Raw genomic sequence first — 21,327 nt, forward strand, 5'->3', positions numbered from 1 at the left:
GTGCAGATTTATGAGGCAGCTAAATTACAAAAATAAGTTCTATGAAACTACTTTTTATTCTTAATTTTTTGAGTAAGTGTATCAACACAAAATGAAAATTAAATAAAATTTAATTTAAAACATTTAGTGACCAATATATTCAATAACTGCCACGAGCCTTCCAGCCACAGAATCAGCTTAAGCTGAAGCAGCAACCACAGCCTCCCAGATGCTGGTCAAAGAGGTGTGTTGTGTTCACTGACTGACCTGAGGAATAGCCCACAAGTTTTCACTAGGATTCAAGTCATGTGAGGAAAGGGGCCAGGTCATTATTCGGGCATCTTTGAGGCCCTTGCTGGCTAACCAAGCAGTGGAGAACTTGGATGCATGTGATGGATCAATGTCCAGCATAAAAATCATGGCCTTCTTGAATGCTGAGGACTTCTTCCTGTACCACTGCTCGAAGAAAGTATCTTCCAGAAACTGGCAGCATGTTTGGGAGTTGAGTTTCAGTCCAGCTATCTCATCCTTAATGATAGCAGCCAGTATCCCTCCTCCACCTTGCTGGCGCCTGAGTCGAAGTGGTGCCCTGTCCATCAGTGATCCAGCCACGGGCCCGTCCATCCCATCCATCAATAGCCACTCTTATTTCATCTGTCCATAAAACCATTGAAAAATCTGTCTTCAGGTATTTCTATGCACAATCTTGGCACTTCAACTTGTGAATCTTCTTCAGTGGTGGACGTGTTTGACTTTGTACTTGCATTTTAATGTTTTGGGAATGTCAATCATTAGAAAGAATGCAGATTTGTGAAAAGGGACACCTTTTTTAAGCTATCTGAAGCTTGTAGGGGCCCAAACACTAAGAGAGAGAGAGAGTGTGTGTGTGTGTGTGTGTGTGTGTGTGTGTGTGTGTGTGTGTGTGTGTGTGTGTGTGTGTGTGTGTGTGTGTGTGTGTGTGTATGCATATATATTTGAAGTACTAACACATTGTCTAAATAAATGCTGCAAATCTATGAAGCCCATGCTACATTTACGGTATAATTTAAAACCTACATACAGAAAACCCTAAGAGCAAACTACCCTAATCCTACTACCCAGTGGTCCCAAGAAATTTATTACATCAGTCTCTAGCTCTATCATTCTTGGTTAAATAGGTGAAATACAATAAATGTAGGTGATGGACAGCTAAGAAATTGGAAGATACCCTACCTGGAAGATGGCCCCCTTTAGAGCCACAAACAACAGGTCCCTAGCACCCTGAAGGTAAGTATGACTGGAAAGCAGTTAGGCTATATTAAAATGTAAACCTACATTAATCAAAAAATAGATTCTATGTTAAAAGCACAAAGAGACAGGTTGGCTGAGATATGAATGAGCCCATAAAACACACACTGGCTGACATGCAGTAAATATAATGACCAGCAGACCGTTAACCCAGCGCAAGGGGAGCTCACAATCAATGGGCAAGGAGCAACTTTATCCCACACACAGGATGAGCACTATGCCAGACTATCAGAACAGAGCAAGGAAAAGAAAACCACCGAGACAGTGACTCACTACCTGCAACCCAAACTAAACTAAACAAAGCTCTGCACAGTTATTGCATTCATATTATTTTGTACACATGTAGGCTATGTATAAAAGATAATAGAAAACATGTTCAAATCCCACCAACTACGCAGACGATCCCTACCTGGGTCTCCTGGCAAAGTTAGCCTCCCCATAACGTTACATGGGGCTCTCCTGGTAACAGCAGTCACCAGCTGCTACGATCGATGCAGCCAGACGCCGCCCTGACCCCAGGCTCTCTTGATGGATAAAGCAATTGTGGCAGGACAGCCACACAGCACGCAGCGTGCAGCTCCAACACCAACAGGTGCCTATCGGACTTTGCTAATTTGCTAATCACCGCGCACACCACTAAACTGCCGGTCCGGCAAGACCAACTGCCCAGTTAATGACAATGTTTTTTCACATCTAGTTTTTGTTATTTTGTTCATCTTCGTTTACGATAATAACCTTGGTCTCTGAGCACCTTGTACTTCTGGACACTCCAGGTAGGTTGCAGTTCTGGAATATGGTGGCACTGGATGATACTGGATTCCTGGTAGCTTCATGTTTAATTCTACTCCAAGTCTTTTGCAGTTAATTGGTGCCTTTTTTTGGCGCCCCAGTTGACTGTTAGCAACAAAATGTTTGATTGTCCGCTGGTCACGCCTCAAAAGTTTAGCGTGAGTTTAGAGTGTTGCATCCCTCTGAAAGGCATTTTACAATTTCTGACTTTTCAGTTAAATCTCTTTTTTTGGTCCATTTTACCCAAAGTAATGAAGCTGCCTAATAATCATGCACACCTTGGTGCGATTCACTTTTACCACTCCCTCCCTCATTACACAAATACATTTCACCTGAAAATGATTAACTCCAATAAGCATTCACGTTTATGTGGTTTAGAGTTGGAAATGTTCATAGAAAAAATCAGAATACTTACTTGCCCAGTAATTGTGCATGCAGTGTAAACTCAAGATGGATAAGCACAGTCAGACCCACTTTTTTCCAGTGTCTTCATCAGTGGATGTTTGCTCAGTTGTCACGGAGATCTGTTGATCCGTGTCGCCTCAAATGTTTAGCTTGACATTTCATTCTTGGTCTTCTAACAAAACAATCCCAACTTAAGGTCTAAGTACGTGCTTTACCCAGAGCTTTCAGCTGCAGCACACAGTCTTCATTAGCAGATGGAGTTTTGAATAAACGTTCAGCACATTATTACTGACCCATATTGAATGGTATTTGTTTGTTTAAAAGGGACCTTGCTGAACATAAGGACAATGTCTAAAATGTAAATGAGTCCGTGGCAGGTTGATGTCATAAGAAAAAAACATTAAAACATGGCATGCAGAAAACACTACAAACATACACATAATCATAAGCAGACAACACAGTAGCATAGATAAACATAAAAGCACAAATTACATAAGCACAGACAAAATCAGACAAGCACAATTAATATGACATGTAAAATACATCAGCCTGTGATTACAGGAATATGTAAAAAACAATGACAGAAGCACTACTGGAAATTATGAGAACATATACTAAATAAAATTATAAACGTAACACTTTTTGCCCCCATTCATCCTGAGCTGAACTCAAAGATCTTCATCAAAGACTTTCTCTATGTACACAAAAGGCCTATTTCTCTCAAATATTGTTCACAAATCTGTGTTAGTGAGCACTTCTCCTTTGCTGAGATAATCCATCCTCCTCAAAGGTGTGGCATATCAAGATTCTGATGGGTATTGCACAGGTGTGCCTTGGGCTGGCCACAATAAAAGGCCACTCCAAAATGTGCAGTTCCATCACACAGCACAATGCCACAGATGTCGGAAGTTTTGAGGGAGCGTTGGCATGCTGACTGCAGGAATGTCCACCAGAGCTGTTGCCCGTGAATTGAATGTTCATTTCTCTACCATAAACCGTCTCCAAAGGAGTTTCAGAGAATTTGTCAGTACATCCAACCGGCCTCACAACCGCAGACCACGTGTAACCACACAAGCCCAGGACCTCCACATCCAGCATCTTCACCTCCAAGATCATCTGAGACCAGCCACGCGGACAGCTGCTGCAACAATCAGTTTGCATAACCAAAGAATTTCTGCACAAACTGTCAGGAACCGTCTCAGGGAAGCTCATCTGCATGCTCGTCGTCCTCATCGGGGTCTCGACCTGCAACTTTGCACAGCCATTGAAGAGGAGTGGACCAACATTTCACAGGCCTCAATCAACAACCTGATCAACTCTATGTGAAGGAAATGTGTTGCACTGCGTGAGGCCAATGATGCTCACACCATTTACTGACTGGTTTCCAGACCCCACAGACCCACCCAATACAGTGAAACTGCACATTTTGGAGTGGCCTTTTATTGTGGCCAGCCTAAGGCACACCTGTGCAATCCCCATGCTGTCTGATCAGCATCTTGATATGCCACACCTGTGAGGTGGATGGATGATCTCGGCAAAGGAGAAGTGCTCACTAACACAGATTTTGACAGATTTGTGAAGAATATTTGAGAGAAATAGGCTTTTTGTGTACATAGAGAAAGTCTTAGATCTTTGAGTTCAGCTCATGATGAATGGGGGGAAAAACCAAAAGTGTTGCGTTTATAATTTTGTTCAGTGTATTTGATTGTGCATTAACCACTTTTATAGCTTTGGAAAAGGTGGTGAGAGAAGAAATTTGTCTTAGTGTCGTTTTCCAGGTGCGTAGGAAAAGGCTGACTGTCCAAAGGAACTTTTCCTAAATGGTATTTTATAGTCACGTCTGGTAGATGAGTTAAGATTTTGTTTAATGAATTCATTGAGTGGAAGGGGGGCTAAACCATGGAACATTTTATACACAAGCAAGATATCAGAAAAGTTGACCATATTTTCCCAGTTTAAAAAGCCATGCTTCTTTGAAATATTACAATGATGATATGAATTTGACTTCTTATCCATTGTTCTCAAAGCCCGTTTATAAACTGTTTCTACTGACTGTAACTTTGAGGCCTCTGTAGTTAAATTATTCCTAATATGTCTAAAATTTACCTAATTAAATTAAATTCTGTTTACAACTTTTTTAACTTGTGATTTAAATGTCAGTTGTGTGTCTAATATAATGACTAAATATTTATTGTGGCCTCTGTTGAGTGTTAACATAAATAGCATTGCTGATTTACATAATGTAGTTATTTTAGCCCAAACCGCGATGTTTCCGTAAACCTAACCCAACTGCGACTGTTTCACAACGTAAACCATGTGTTGAATGTCATGTGACGTAAGTCCGGTGGCATTTTCGCTGGACTGGTACAGGAAATGCTGTGTCGTTTTGGGAGGCATGGACAAACAACCTACAGTATGTTGTCATTTAATTTGAAGGTGTTGTTGGATAATAATGGGGCCATGAAGTAATGCCATCCTGACATGACGACGCAGGAAGTGATCAGCTGAAGAGAATTTGAGTTAGACACATCAAGTATGAGAAATAATGATTACAGTAAAATATTACACGTTTTTAGAAGAGTAAAATGCTCTGTATTTGTATAGCGCCTTTCTAGTCTTTTCGACCACTCAAAGCGCTTTTACACTACATCTGCATTCACCAGTCAAACACATTCATACACTGAAGTGCTCAAACAGAAACTAACATTCACACACTGGCGGAACAGCTGCCAGAGCCAATTCAGGGTTCAGTATCTTGCCCAAGGACACTTCGACGCGCAGCCTGGGATTGAACCGCTGATCTTCTGATTAATGGCCAACCCGCTCTACCTCCTGAGCCACAGCTGCCCAGAAGAGAGTAATTTTTTTTTACTGGAGAGTGGAGAGAGAGTGCTCAGTGTGTGTTTACTGGGTTCATCATGCTGCAGGGGAAACCTACTGTATGCTGCTTTAATTGCATGAAGGCCAGCAGGCAGCTTGAGGGGCAGACGCTACTGTATCTGTGTGTGCCACCCATTCTCAAGTGGACACATATGGACACATGGTCAGCACCCGTTGGCGTCAGTTTGTATTGTGTCATTTATGATTGCTAAAAATAGGTGTAGTGCATAAATAACAGAAAAGTCTCACATACAGAAAAGTCTCGCAGTCCAAAAACTTACCATTGATTGTTTTTAGTTAAGTTACATAGGTTACAATAGCTATGTACATTACATAAGTAACATTACTTTTCTGACATAAGTTGAGTCACATAAACAATATAGTTATTTTAAACCAAACCAAATGATCTTTTCTTTATCCTAAACAAACTGACATTTGAGCAATATTAATCCCAGGTTTTATTTTGAAAGTCTAACCAGATGTTGCATATTTATTTTGGTTAACTTAACTGCGGAGCCCTACACGTCCAAAAACAACGGTAAAGAGAAGCCAGGGCGTTAAAAAGAGACGCCAAGGGGTCTGGACCAAGAGTCCATATGTGACGAGTTGGGATGAGAATGTATTGAAAAGCAAAGTACGGCATTGGCAACATCTGCACCTCACCTATCTCCTCAGAGCTAAACTTTCTGACGTGGAAATACAGCCGGGCCAGTTCTCAGGCGCCACACCATACAGGTGTCGACAGGAGTTCAAACTGTGCAGCAAACTTTACTTTACAATGCTCAGTGCCAGCGCACTAACCCCAACCTTAAACAGATATTAGCTGCTCAATCCCCAGCACTGTAGTCGCCCTGCTGCGACTTAATCATTTTAGGAATGTTTGTATTGAACGTTCAGAAACATCGTTGGTGAATGTGATCTGTCAGGTGGGTCAGGTGGACCTGATCCAGTCTGACCTCAATCATAGCAACTCATCCCTGCACATTACAGAGCAGGTGAGGCTCTTTCTGTGCTGGTTACTAAACAGAACAATTTGACCATCAGCTGTTCACCCTGTGGTAGAGTCCCTCTACAAGCAGCCCGTTCTCGCTCCCAACACATCATGATCTGTGTGTGATATGAATCATATCACAAATCTACTTAAACATCATAACTTAAAAGCTCCAGTTAAATAATGTGTGATTAGGAAGAAAGGATCAGAATTCGTCAGGAAACTGTGCTGCAGTCTCACAGCAGGAAGCAGCATCGCGGGCAGCACCATGACATAAAACAAAGTGAATTTCGCTGATGTATGCCTGTGGGTTTAATCCAGCGTGGCATACAGAGCGTGGCGCAGCCTACAAGGATTATGTGTGCTGGACTTGGCCCACTCTCTCCTCCTCTTTGCCCTACTTTTCATTGAATTGTGCAGAGAAAGGCAGAACAAGAGCTCTCTCTCTCTCTCTCTCTATATATATATATATATACTGCAGGAATGCAGGGACAGATGGAGCCAGTGGGAAGGGCGGCTGCTATTATTGGTCAGAATGAGCTTTACATGCAGCATCACATCCAGCACAGGGTTTACTGAAATACATCCTAAATAATAATAATAATAATGATGATGATAATAATAACAGCTCATTAAGATGGCAGAGCTTAGTACAAAGTGTTGGTGCTCTGGGCTGCAGCTTCATGTCATTAGTGTTCAGCAGCTCCTTCATGTGGAGTGATTTCAGCAGCACAGTGTCCAGTCAGTTGTGTTCAAACAGCAGAGACAGAGGAGCTGCCATGACGAATGTCTAGTCACGAAAGGAGGGCAACATATACTAATGCACCCCCGCCCTCGCCAGCCCACGCTGTCCCCATTTCCCTGCTCCAGCTCCCATCAGCAGCTCCAGCCAATCACAGCCCGCCTGCATTTTAGATGCACAACTGCAGCAGTGCTCTCCATTATTAACAAATATATGAACTTGTGTTTTCGAAGCTCCTGTCTCTCTGATCCCTCTGATCAGGACACATTTCATGTTTGCTGAACACAAAACTCATCTGCATGACACCAGAAGAAGAACCTGTATTTTTCTGTCTATGGTTTATAGCAACCATAGAAAATGCAGTATCAACATTTATATTATGCTGTACACTAATACTGTATGTGCTATACATACAGTGTATACAAATACAAACATATATAGCCTACATATCTTAACACGGTGTATTATATGAAGATTGTACTTGTACAATATTGTCACAGTGGCACAAACAACTAAGATGGATCTCAAAGTCCTTGTTGTGTAATTTTACTTTGGCAAAATGTATTTTTTGTACATGGATTTATTTGAAGACACGGCTATGTGGAGAACCTCAGCAGGAAAGAAAAAAAGCTGTACATTGAATGTCTGGTGAAGTTCATAAGTTTGTGTTTTTCTTTCTGACCTAATTTAAACCAGGGTGATCAGTGTTTCCCCAGGGAGTTTTTTTCTTTCAGGGGGATGGTCTGTGTTTTACAGTTGAAGCACATTTTGTCATCAGAAAAAGTGGAGACACATCTGCAATCATGTGGTGGATTAGCCCCGCCCTCACTGAAACACCGACACAGAGAGTGCAGAAGCCTGTAAACACCAAAACACAGCAGCAGTATTCTTCTGTTTGTTTGGCTTAAAGCTGCACTCATACTGCTGGGAAAAGCCAGAGTTATAGAAATTGCATCAACAGATGCAGATTCCACGATATTTTATGTTTCTGTAAGGGTGGGGGCGTTGTAGGGGGAAATACTGGGTGATGAAAGAGGCTAAAAATCTCTGTAGAGCTGGGGGGAACAGTAGCATTGGTTCATCATCTTTCACATCATAGAAACATTCAACATATTCTCATCTCAGTTCATCACTTGGTCAGCACCCCTTGGTGTCGCTTTTGGATGTCAGTCATTTTTCAACTTTTAAGGCTCCTTGGTCAAGTTAGCAAGAAATAAATATGCAACATTCAGTTAGACTTTCAAAATAAAAGTACTTGTTAAACTTGTGAAACGTTGCAATTTGGTTAGGTTTAGGCTCCAAAAGTACTTGGTTAGGTTTAGGAGAACGTCATGGTTTGGGTTAAATAACTGCGTAACGTACATCAGTTAACTTACGTTACTTAAGTAATGTAACCTACATAACTTGCATAAAAACAGTCCGTGTTGAGTTTTTGTTTCACAAGGGGAAACAAACGCCAGTCTCCTGGTTGAAAGTCCAGTTTCTGGGCCTCCTCCCACCCCAACCACCTCCGTACTCTGACTTTTCTGTAACATATCCTACACCTACCATTAGCCATCAAAAGATCATAATCCCTGTCTGCTAACAGTGGTGTCTTTATAATATGTTGTTGAAAATTGTGGCGTCTCTTAAATTGTGTTGTATCGTATCTATTTTCAATGTTTAGCTGTGTTACCTTGTACTGTGATGACCTGACGGGGGACTACAGATGCAAAGTAGCCTTTGGGCTAATTCTGGCATATTTACATCGCTGAAAAGCTAAGATGTCCGTTAATATGCACTGTCCCTTTTAAATAAATAAAAAAATAATAATAATAATTTTCACCAGGGACACATTCATTGGATCCAATGTTCACTTGGAGACCATTTCCTTGAGGTCGATTTGAGAACTTTGGCTTATTCAGTAGAGTTCTGGTTTCAAAACCAAAACTCAGGTGAATCAGCAGGTTCTACTCCTGGATGTCGCTGTGAGTCAGCTATGTGGAAAACACAAAATACTTTAGACTTTGTTGTCTATACGAAAATGAAGCTTTAACTGGTGTAATCAGAGCTGCAGTACAGAGACACGTTCAGGTCTTCAGCCTCTTCTGTCCCTCCTGCTTCCTTCTTGGCTGAGTCTGTGGGAATTGGTATTGGGTCAGTGCTCGTGGCCTCTTTATTCCTGTTTAGCGGCGGCTCTGACACCTGGCTCGCCGCTCCCTCCCAGCTCCTCATTAATCGTCGCTGATACTAACAGGAAGCGAGCAGCCGGAAAAATGGGCCATTTAGATCCAACAGTGGCTGCTCGCATTTCTGAAAACCCAAACGAGACTGGCATTAATAATGTAAAGTTAGAATCTTTGTGTTGACATGAATCTATAACACAAACACTTTGTTTTGTAAGTAAAAATGTCTGGAGTTCAAAAAATGGTTGATTTTGGTAAACAGTAGCACATGTGTGATTTTAATGCTAAATATAACCTGATATAGTGCCAAGTTGTATATAAATAGTAATTATATAGTGCTGGGTTATATATAGTCAATTGATTTTAATTTTTTATTTGTCCCAAATGGGCAATTTGGGCTGCAGCGAAGGTAAAAACACATAGAGCCTTATTTTAACCATCTGAGCGCACTGTGTGAAGCGCGTGGTGCAGGTGCATTTTTCGGCGTGTCCAACTCTAATTCTAGTAGCTAGTTTAAAGGCGGAAAAAATGGTCGTACTCAGTCTGTGAATTAGTCATGGGTGTGTGAGCGTCATCTCCCTTTAAAAGCCAGGTGCGATTGTACATTGGTGCATTGCTATTATAATGACGGATGAGACAGATCAGATCAGTTGACTGATTGAACTGCAGACTGACAGCAGAGGGGGGATATGGACAGAAGTGTGGACTTAATATATAAATTAATATATAAATTATATATAAAATATTAATATATAAAAACTGATCATGAAGCCTGATGTTCCTCTGCAGCTCTGTGGCTTCATATCAGTGAAGCAGACTGGAGTCTGTTAACAGACAGACGCTGTCTCCTCTATGAAACGTCTGGATCCTCACTGTGGGTCACATCTCTCTCTCTTCCACTGGTTTCTTTATTTGTGTTTTATTGATGTATGTGTCTTTAATAATTTCCTTTCATGATTAGAGAGGCTGCTGTCAGTCATTTTAAACGTTTCCATGTGTGCAGTAAAATACTTTAGACCTCTGATGGAGCTCAGGACTGATCAGGAGGACGGCTGCTTCACTCCAAACAGTTTCACTGTATGAACCTGGACTGTGTGTGAGACCTTTTGGAGGTGTAGAACTCCTGTCGGCGTGTCGGGAGATTACAGTCGAGTTGCAATTGCTTTCTGCTGCCTCAAGATGCGCCAACAATACACCTGATCACACCCCATTTTCAGACCAACACTCTCATGGGTGCACAGATGGCTACAAGTGCATTGCTTGGCGTGAAAATGACAGCTGCGTCGGTTGGAAACTAGCAATGACTCTTGTGCTGGACTTTACACCGCTTTACATTGCTTTGTGCCGGGTGCAAGACAGGGCCCGTAAAGTAGCAGTTTCAGCGACACAGGGAAGGCTGTGACAGTCATTTGTATATAATATATATACACAGGAGAGAGAAGGCTCCCTTTAGGCGAGCTGGTGGACAATGTTTGCCATTCACCCTTACGCTCTGCATTCTGTCAGTGAAGAAGTCGAGAAACCAGCATGCAATGCTTCAGCCCAGTTTGAAATGACTAACTAGTTTTTGGTCCGTTTTCTCTATTTATACATGTGGGCTTATAAACCATATGTAATGGAGATGGAACACCATGTGTTTGGTATCTATGGATTCAGAAGACTCTAAGCTAACATAACCATGCATGTAATGTGCTTATAAAGGAAGTATGAGTGAAAATGCACAATAAACTAGAGAATTTTGTGAAAAAGATTAGAAAAAAATTAGATTTTTGTGATTTATTAATGAAAATCACACCTTATACATCATTACTGAACAGCTTCGGAACTCAAAACATGTTTATCCAACCCTTTGTGTAACATCCATATGCAGGTTTTCAACAAAATGTGCCTAGAACAATGAAATAGATAACCTTTACGACGTGTTTCTCACCAAATCATCCCATCCACACATCCAAAACAACTGGCAATAAACCATCATGATCGCATTCTGTTACATTATTTTATGATAAAGATGGTATTTGAGTTACATACCTGTGTCAAAGAGATCGCTGATCCTGTTGTGTTGTTTCCTCGGTGAAATAGCTTGCGGCTGCGTGTAGTGTTAGCTTCCGTCGCATTCCAAACTTCTTATTGAAACTTCACAAAGACTGTATATAAATGCTTCTGCTGTGAAAACTGTTCCTCTTTGCCATTACCAAATCACTAAAACAATCATAAGGATCACATTTGTATAGTTACATTACCATTACCAACCTCCTTATTCACAGCTGCCCATAAAATGGCAGGTCATATATTTCTGTCTCGGCCTCCTAACTCAGGGTGCAGAATACTACAGAGTCATTTTCATTGGCTAGAAATCATCACATTACCTTCCTCTGATTGGGTAAAATAAAACATTCCCCCATTTTCCATTGGACTTGTGCGTGGAGTCTGCCTAACAATGGCAATTTTATTGGCCTATAACGCACTGGATTTGCAAAACAAGGAAGTGGTGGATATAAACAACCTGGATATCCCCATTTTCAGCGGAGTATCAGGAATACGACAAAAAAGACAGCGTCTCTCTATCATTAATTGTTTCTAAGCTATAATAACTTTTGTCCAATATTCTTACGATTAATCCGTCCCCTAATTAGTCATGAAATGAATCTTGTAGTTCCTTGATGCTACACACACAACATATTAAGTGTAGGCCTATATTAAAATATGGTAACATGTAAAATAAAATAAAACAATATATACAGTTATTTATATACATAAACGTATAACCCTAACCCCCAAACATTCCACACGCATCTGGGGTGAAAGTAAACCGCAGCAACCAGGTGAACATGAAAGTTTCATCTTCACAGTCTGACATTTTAGAGTCCATCTTGACTACGTTTGAGCACCAAGCATCATCTATGTAAAACACAGAGTCCACCTTCTCCCATCTTGCCGGATTCATGCGCTCACAGCTCGGAACATGGACCACCTGCCGAGTGCTTGATCCAGGATGTTGATGGGGCAGGTCTCTGTGACGATTTGGGCACAACAGTCTCTGAATTCCGTTATCTGGGGAGTATGAGTCGCATTTTGTCTAGACCGGATCTCTTAAATCCAAGCTGGGCCTCTTTCCTCTCCTCTGAGCGATCACTGCAGCCAGCATGGCACCTGGTCCGGTTGTTTAGGCCAGGTGGATCGTAGTCTGCTGGTCTTTAATCCAAAAACCCCGTCTTCATCTTCCAATGACTGTATTTATGTCAGAGGTAACACGTGTTTCGGCAAGAAAGCCCGAAAAAACACATACAAAACAAAAGTGTAACCAGCGTATGAGACTGGAGAGTTTTAAGTACTGATGAGAAGTCAACAGAAAGAATCTGAGCTGATTTCCTCGGGCAGGCTGTTCCAGAGCCTCGGGGCCCTGACAGCAAACGCTCTGTCCCCTTTAGTTTTCAGTCGAGATTCTGGAACAGACAACAGACCTCTGCCCGAGGATCTCAAGGTACGTGCTGGTGCGTATGGGACTAAAAGGTCAGAAATATAACAAGGCGAGAGGCCATGAAGAGCTTTAAAAGTGATCAATAGAATTTTAAAGTCAATTCTAAAACATACTGGGAGCCAGTGTAGTGAAGCTAAAATAGGAGTAATGTGGTCATATTTCTTTGTTCTGGTTAAAAGCCTGGCAGCTGAGTTCTGGACAGTCTGGAGTCGATCAGTAGATTTTTGGGTTAAACAAGTGAAAAGGCTGTTGCAATAATCCAGGCGTGATGAGATGAAGGCGTGTAAAATGGTCTCGGTGTCCTTAAAAGTTATCATAGACCCAGAATCTTATCGTGTCTGGTTGGGCAGGTATCTTACTGATGTGTTGTCAATGTGCAATGATTCATATCACCAGAATGATGTTCGGGGCATCAGGGGATAAGTTCACATGCGTTTCTGTCACTTGCTCTTTGGACATAAAGAAACTGAAAGCAGTTTAAGCTGATTTACACCAACTTCATTAACATAAAGGCACCCCCCACCACCACCACCTTTAGATTTGCCTGTAAGCTAATGGGCACCCCGAATCCTTATCCCATAGCCATGTCTCAGGCCCCATCCACACTACTGCCATTTGGAATGCCTCTTTAACCAGGTTTGGTTTAGTCTGCAAATGTTTAAACTTTAAGGGCTGCAACCATCTTTTGAATATGGATTTATCTACAGATTCTCTCACTGAGGGAGCTGGAACCAGAGAACGTTTGGGTTACTGCACCTGAAGAATGACTGAAACAATTAATTTATTATCAAAATGCTTGATCAGCTAGTTGATTTATTGACTACTATTTTCATCTCTCCAGGTGCACAATTAGAATAATTTCACATGGCAGAGATCCAGTGAACGCTGTAGTTCTTCAGTCTGTCCTGTGCTGAAGAAGAAAGTTGAGGGTGAAAGCAGTGTTTGAAGATTCCTTCTGCTCTGTTTGTAGGCTAATGGCTGCTTTTATGCAAAGTCTGATTATTATCTTTTGTAATGAGAGTTGGGAGCGTGGCGGTGAGTAGCGAGGAGCTGTGATTTAAAGCCACAGCATCATCTCCCTCACAGCCGCTGAAGAAGGAGCTTTACTCAGCAGCAGACTCTCAAGATGATCTGAATAATTGAACATGGGTTGGAGTCCCATCAGCGTGGTTTCCCCGCTCCATGCTGGGGGGTGGGTGCGAGATCATGGATCAGATGCTTATGGGTGTCGTGACAGAGAGAGCAGAGGGACTGTTAGGGTGTTAGGATACAATTAGTTTTCTAAACTCATGAATCTGTTGAGTAACAGATTCATGTGTTTAGACAACTGGGGTAAACTGCAGGACCACATTGTTCAGGTTATAAAGTCAGCCACCAGGAACTGTGCCATCGATCTGAAATCAATGTGTTTCTTCACAGTTCTGATGTCGTGAAGTCCTGAAAACATAAAACTTACTAAACACGATTTATTTGAGACTATACTCATGAACAGTCAGATAGCTCGTCCTGGATCTGGGACTGCATCACTGTTATTGATCCATCATTTAATCTGCCATGACTCTTTCTCGCTGCACACATGTAGCTACACACAGGAGAATACCAGGACTGCAGCTTTGATTAATTACTCATTAATTATAATGAATTGTTCATGACACATCTCATCTGGTGATTAATTGAGTTACTAGATGACGGCATGAATTACTTTATTAAATATATAGCCTGTCTCCCAGAGGCAAGTCATTTGTTCTTTGTTTCAGGCAGAGCATCAGTTTAATACATTACAATACAAGAGAAACAGAACAATTGTTTAAGCTTCATTGTTGATGTGAACAACTTTAAAGACAAGCGAGGCTAATTAAAATGTAGACAAAACTCCAGAAAGGCACACTGGTTACTTTCACTTCTGTGAGGTTGTTCTCTTGTGTGACTGAGTTTCAGCTTTGAATTAACCTGTTGAACACCGACACCCCCGCCCCCATATAAATATATTACTAGCACAGAAATAGTTTGGATCGCAGCTTGAACACTGTGTCACTAAGTCAGATAATAACTTTGTAAGTAAATGCAAACTGTGATTTTATTGTATGTGTTTCATCCATCCATCCATCGCCAACCGCTTATCCTGCGTACAGGGTCGCGGGGGTCTGGAGCCTATCCCAGCTGACATTGGGCCCCTGCCTTTCGCCCCACCCTGGACAGGTCGCCAGTCCATTGCAGGGCCACACATAGACAGACAACCACTTACACTCACATCCACATTTTAGAGACTGTATGTGTTTCATTTCATTATAAAATTTCAGGATTCTTATGAGCTCTTTATAGATTGGTGACATAATGACAGCATAAACCAACAACAGCTCTTAACTTCCTGTAAAGATTTACACACTATTTCTATACATTTATTCTGTTGATTTGTTTCAATGCAATCTTATAAATTCATTACTGAAATTTGAAAAATTATTTGCCTGTGCAGCCCAGTTTTTCTAACTCTGCCATTTAAATTTTTGTCTTCTGCAGAAGTACTAATGGATTCAACAACAGCTACAGCAGAACTGGGCTGGACCATCCATCCGTCACAAGGGGTGAGCAGAACAAACCAAGACACTGTAAAACATACGGCCAATATACGAATGTTTTAGAACACTGTCTCTTGCCTTCAACCTGATTCCATTTCTTCGTCTTTAAGTAAAACCTAATGAGTTTCCAGCTCGCATCTGAAAATCCACACATGCCTTTTTTAAAAATATAAGTGTGCAAGATCTCTATGTACTCCATATATTATAATTTATACAGTAGAAACATAAATAATCCATGTTAAGATATGGCCTGTGTACATAAGATATAAGGCAACTTCCTCTAAGTGTACCTTGACTCAGAGCATCTCAAACATCCTTTGGCCTTAAAGGCCCTGTCCTCATGAAATATGGCAGCACTGGATCTTAAAATTACCAACGTTACGTCTTCCTGGCAAGCAAAGGTGGGTGTTACATCCTGTCTCCTCCCAAAAGCCAACATTGATTTAATTCAACCATAAACAATTTTTTTCAAACATTTAACAAATGCTTTTCTGCGCCTAAATGTAACCAGCTCTGGGTATTCTGGTGGTGTTCTTTGGTGCACCTGAATACGGATTAAAAAGTTCACAGTCCCAAACATGAGTTCATTTCATTTGGATTTGGGTGTTTCTTCGCTGTTCATGATTTCTTGTGATCGTTATTCTTTTTTTGTGTGTCTAATTTCCTGCCAGTAGGATTAGATACATAATCTAATGGGTCACAACACCTGTCCGGCATGCAGGTGCCATAAAACACAGTGCGCACGAGTGACAGTCACGTTCGTTAGTTTCTGATCTGCAAAGCACTGCCCTGAGTCAAGGAGGGAAGTTAAACCATTGGAGGTCAGCAGACGTTGCTCTGTAACCTCAGCACATAGTGATCATATTGGTAATTTTGACTGTCAGTGACAACCTGTTTAGTTGTTTCTGTTACTGTCAGGAAGTATTTGTAGTTTTTGTACATTTGTTATGTGCACTGTATCATTGGTGTTGTGTGTTGTCTGTCTTCTAGTGGGAAGAAGTTAGCGGCTATGATGAAAACATGAACACCATCCGAACGTATCAGGTGTGCAATGTCTTCGACAGCAGCCAGAACAACTGGGTACGCACCAAATTCATCCGCCGCCGCGGTGCTCAGCGCATCCATGTTCAGATGAAGTTCTCAGTGCGCGACTGCAGCTCCATACCCAATGTTCCTGGCTCCTGCAAGGAGACTTTCAACCTGTACTACTATGAGTCGGACTCGGACACAGTCACAAAATCCTCCCCACCCTGGATGGAGAACCCCTGGGTGAAAGTGGACACCATAGCGGCCGACGAGAGTTTCTCTCAGGTTGATCTCGGAGGCCGCATCATGAAGATCAACAGTGAAGTCCGCAGTTTTGGACCCGTTTCCCGAAATGGCTTCTACCTCGCTTTCCAGGATTATGGCGCTTGCATGTCGCTCATCGCTGTTCGAGTCTTCTACAGGAAATGTCCCACTGTGGTCCAGAATGGTGCTGTCTTCCCTGAGACTCTCTCCGGAGCAGAGAGCACTTCCCTGGTTGCGGCCAGAGGGGTGTGTGTTCCTAATGGGGAGGAGGTGGATGTACCCATCAAACTGTACTGTAACGGGGATGGGGAGTGGATGGTACCCATTGGGCGCTGCATGTGCAAAGCTGGGTACGAGGCGGTGGAGAACGGTACAGTCTGCAGAGGTAAGGAGCCTGCTGGTGCTGCTATTTCACACCTCTGTGTACTTCTCTTGAGTTCTTGTCTCAGCAGATTTTTTCCTTCTTTGGCATGCTACTTCCCTTCGTATGTCAGATAACCATAACTGAGCAGTTTCAGCCACACCAGCAGCGTGGCTCCAAGAAAGAAAATGTAGGCATGTCAGTCGGTCCTACACTGGGGACTAAAGTGTCTCGAATATTGGATGTGTTGCAGTGTCACTTAGAGACATTTGTGGTCCCCGCCACATGATTCCAAATAACTTTGTTGATGCCCTGATTTTTAATCTGGTAGTGCCATCAGCAGGTCTGTTATCAAGACATTTCACCCAAAACCAAGTCAGTAATGAAAAATCTGTGGATCACCAAAGTCAGTAGGATTCATTGTCTGGGGACTAATAATATGTGTCATCCAAGTCGACATATTTCAGTCTGGACCGACTGACCAGGGCCAGGCCGCTCTGCAGCTGGTAGTCTCAGAGTCCAGATAGATGTCCACAGGTACAAGAAGAAGGTGTGAGTGAAGAGTGATGTTCAGCGTCTATATCCTCGACTTCTCAAGCAGGCTTTAACTACTTTCCATTTAAAATAGATTAGCAGCACTGTGGGGATTGTCTGCGGTGTGATGATTCATATCCTCTGTCTGCCAGCTGTGCACAGGTTCCCTGTCTTCTGACCCGTATCATTGGTCCTGATCAGGCCCTTCACTGTGTCTTGGCTGAGTGACATGATCCTTTTTAACGCACAACAGAGGACAATACTTGAGTCAAGAGTCTGCAGATGAAGGTCAAATGATTTTCTAAACACTCAAACATGGAAACTGAATTATCCCTGCAGGATTAAGCTTTGAAGCTGAGTCGGATGCGTCCAATGACACATGTAGTCCAGGATGTGATCCTCAGTGTAGCTCCATCTTTCTAAGAAGTGTGTGTTTTTCTGGTCAATCGTGTGCTCTGCAATGTGTAAGCATCAGGTCGAGGCTAGTCCTCGTCTTTTATTTTAGTTTTCATTGTGCATTTTAAATTCAGAGTCAAATGAAAAGGTGCTGCTTTGTTGTTTCACCAGAGTAGGTGTGCAGGGCTTTTCTGATGGTGTAAATGATGGAATAAACATGTAGAGCATTAATAAATAGTACAAAGGGTGTTTCTTTTCTTTGTTTCTGGAGTACAAAAATCTGAAATTTTGGTGCCAACTGGTAAATACACGATTCATTTGTGATTTTTGCCTAAGGTCATTCCCCATCCTACTCTGAGAGGAAGTATATAAACCAAGCTTTCATCAGTCAGTCACAACCCCCCCATACTTTCCACTTGGTTCAGTCTGTCGGTCTGGATGTGGCCTGACAGCCATATGTGATCATGTACCGTGTACTTAATTTCACCTATGACTATGGACAAAGGGCAGAACGATTACAGTACACCAATAAGACATAACAATTTGTATCAAATTAAACAAAACTATAAATAATTTATTTGTTAATTTAAATGTTTTATTAGAGAGCAAACAAACACAGTTATAACCTGATTAGACACCATACACGTAAATTATGCTGTAGTTAGAAACAGCTTATAAAGCTGTTAGACCCAAAATGTACACTTATATCATTGTCTAAATAAAAATCATATGCAATGCCAAATCAGATCCAAAATATGCTACCCTTACTACCAAATAATAATTGGACACCACTATAGACTGTATATAAGAAATGGACGTAGTCATGGTGACGTCACGCGTTGGTTTGTGGACTGCAGTTTTGAAGCCTCGAGTTTGGCCGATAGGGCGTTGAGTTTTTGCAACCAGTGGCACCAGACGTGACCATATTTGGACAAGACAGTGGAGCTAACGGCCGTGTGCGGAGCTAGCTAGCTAGCTTAGCTAGGTGCATCTGTAATTCACATTAACTGTCATTTTTACAGGGCTGATAACTTTGTCTAATGAACAACAGGCTTAAAACTAAATGTACTCAGCAGAGAAAGTGAACAGCCAACTCCTAATAAGATTTTTCAACAGGGTTGGTGAATTTACAGTGCCATGGGTACGAGTCACTCTAGCCCGATTGACAGGTCGCCATGGTAATGACTTGTCAATCATAGATAAACCCGCCCTGAAGTATACTCTGTGGTCCTTTTTAAAACAAATGGGACCATTTACTAAATGAACATTATTATGTAGTGAAGAAGACTTGAAACTAGCGACTGTGACCATAAACTCATCAGGAAAGTGTTTACTGAGGTAATTATTCAGCTGAGAAGTAGGGTCATTTTCCCATTATTTCTAAAGGAGACGGACTTCTTTTTGCAACCAGAAGACTCACCCCCTGCTGGCCGTTCAATAGAATGCAGATTTGAGGGACTTCCGCATTCGCATCGGTTTGCTGACCGGAAGCTTCCCGCTTGGACACCATATGTAATACAACGAACATGGGCATATGAGAGCTCAATTAGAAAAATCTAATGTCACATTATATCAGACATAGCTTTTATAATAGTCAGACACTGAGAGCTCAGAGGACCAGACACTTAGCTGCAATAAATAACTTTTTTTTTTAATATGTTTTTATTTTAGTTATGTGTGCAAAAACATCATGCATTCAACTTTGCCATCTTCCTTTCTTTCTTTGACCTAGATCCAATAGTGACAACAAGGTCCTCCGTTGGTGTTTTCTATTTGTCTAATTCAGATTCACAATCAGAAGGAGCTTTATTGCCAAATAGTGTATGTATGCACATACGAGGAATTTGCTTTGGTGATAAGGTGCTACACGTAGACAAACATACAGTTAACATAAATAAACAACGTTGTAGATATATATACATGTGCATTGTTCTGGGTCTGTGCCATGCAGAAGTAACGTAACGGAAGATAATATTGTGTACATATAAATATATAAACTGACAACATAAAAATATACAACAACAAATATGTGCGATGTGCCAGGTCTGTGCGTGACATGAAATGAAACAGTATTTACATGTGCAAAGACATTTGTATCGTTTGCAAGGGGGGAGTGTCAGTGGGGGACCCGGGCCTTGTTAATGAGGCTAGCTGCAGACGGGAAGAAGCTGTTTTTGTGGCGAGAGTTTTTGGTCCTGATGGAGTACAGGTCCAGAAGAGAAGGAAGATTGCAGCCAAGAACTTCTTCAGCTGCCGCAGGAAGTACATCCTCTGCTGGGCCTTCTTGGTGAGGGAGGTGATGTTCAGCTCCCACTTGAGGTCCTGGGAGATGATGGTGCCCAGGAAGCGGAAGGAGTCCACAGTGGTGACTGGGGAGTCACACAGGATGATGGGGGAGGGTGGGGCTGTGCTCTTTCTGAAGTCCACGACCATCTCCACGGTCTTCTGAGCGTTGAGCTCCAGACTGTTCTGGCTGTACCAGGTCACCAGATGGTCGATCTCCCACTTGTAGGCGGACTCATCCCCACCTGAGATGAGCCCAATGAGGGAGGTGTCATCTGCAAACTTCAGGAGCTTGACAGACTCGAGGTGCAGCTGTTACAGGGAGAAGAGAAGGGGGGAAAGAACGCAGCCTTGAGGGGAACCGGTGCTAATGGTCCTAGAATCAGAGACATGTTTTCCCAGCTTCACGTGCTGCTTCCTGTCTGTCAGGAAGTCAGTGATCCACCTGCAGGTGGAGTCAGGCACGTTCAACTGAGAGCTTGTCCTGCAGCAGGGCCGGGATGATGGTGTTAAAAGCAGAGCTGAAATACACAAACAGGATCCTGCCGCAGGTTCCTGGGGAGTCCAGGTGCTTGAGGATGTAGTTAAGGGCCATGTTTACTGCATCATCTACAGACCTGTTGGCTCTGTAGGCGAACTGCAGGGGGTCCAGGACAGGGTCTGTAATGGATTTTAGGTGGGACAACACAAGGCGTTCAAAGGACTTCATAACTACAGAGGTCAGGGCGATGGGTCTGTAGTCGTTTAGTCCAGTGGTACTTGGTTTCTTGTGTACAGGGATGATGGTGGAGGCTTTGAAGCAGGCTGGCACATGTCATGTCCAGTGAGGTGTTAAAAATGTCTGTGAACACCGGAGACAGCTGATCAGCACAGTGCTTCAGGGTGGATAGGGAGACAGAGTCCGGCCCAGCTGCTTTGCGGGGTTTCTGCCTCCTGAAAAGACCGTTGACTTCCCTCTCTGTGATGGAGAGAGGAGGGGAGGGGGTGGAGCTGGCCAGCTCTGAGGAGGGAGGGGAAGATGTGGTGGACTGAGGCTGAAGCTGAGCGGAGGAGTCACAGGGGATGGTGTCCGATTGACTCTCAAAGCGGCAGTAGAACTGGTTCAGCTCATTTGCCAGGCGAGAATCGTTTATGGAGTGGAGGACTTTGGGTTTATAGTTTGTGATCT

The 21,327-nt window shown here is 42.4% G+C and overlaps 1 protein-coding gene across 1 annotated transcript in view; it reads left to right on the top strand.

The window, feature by feature from the left end:
* Positions 1-1,951: 1,951 nt before the first annotated feature.
* The window catches only part of LOC123975392 (ephrin type-B receptor 2-like), a 38,885-nt gene continuing 19,509 nt past the window's right edge, over positions 1,952-21,327 (top strand). The window contains exons 1-3 of the mRNA XM_046056853.1: positions 1,952-2,039; positions 15,237-15,301; positions 16,286-16,970. Of these exons, the coding sequence (XP_045912809.1) occupies positions 15,245-15,301; positions 16,286-16,970 (742 nt within the window). The 5' untranslated portion in view covers positions 1,952-2,039; positions 15,237-15,244. The remainder of the gene's footprint in view (positions 2,040-15,236; positions 15,302-16,285; positions 16,971-21,327) is intronic.

Source organism: Micropterus dolomieu, linkage group LG08, assembly GCF_021292245.1.
Source record: "Micropterus dolomieu isolate WLL.071019.BEF.003 ecotype Adirondacks linkage group LG08, ASM2129224v1, whole genome shotgun sequence".
NCBI classification, from domain to species: Eukaryota; Metazoa; Chordata; class Actinopteri; order Centrarchiformes; family Centrarchidae; genus Micropterus; species Micropterus dolomieu.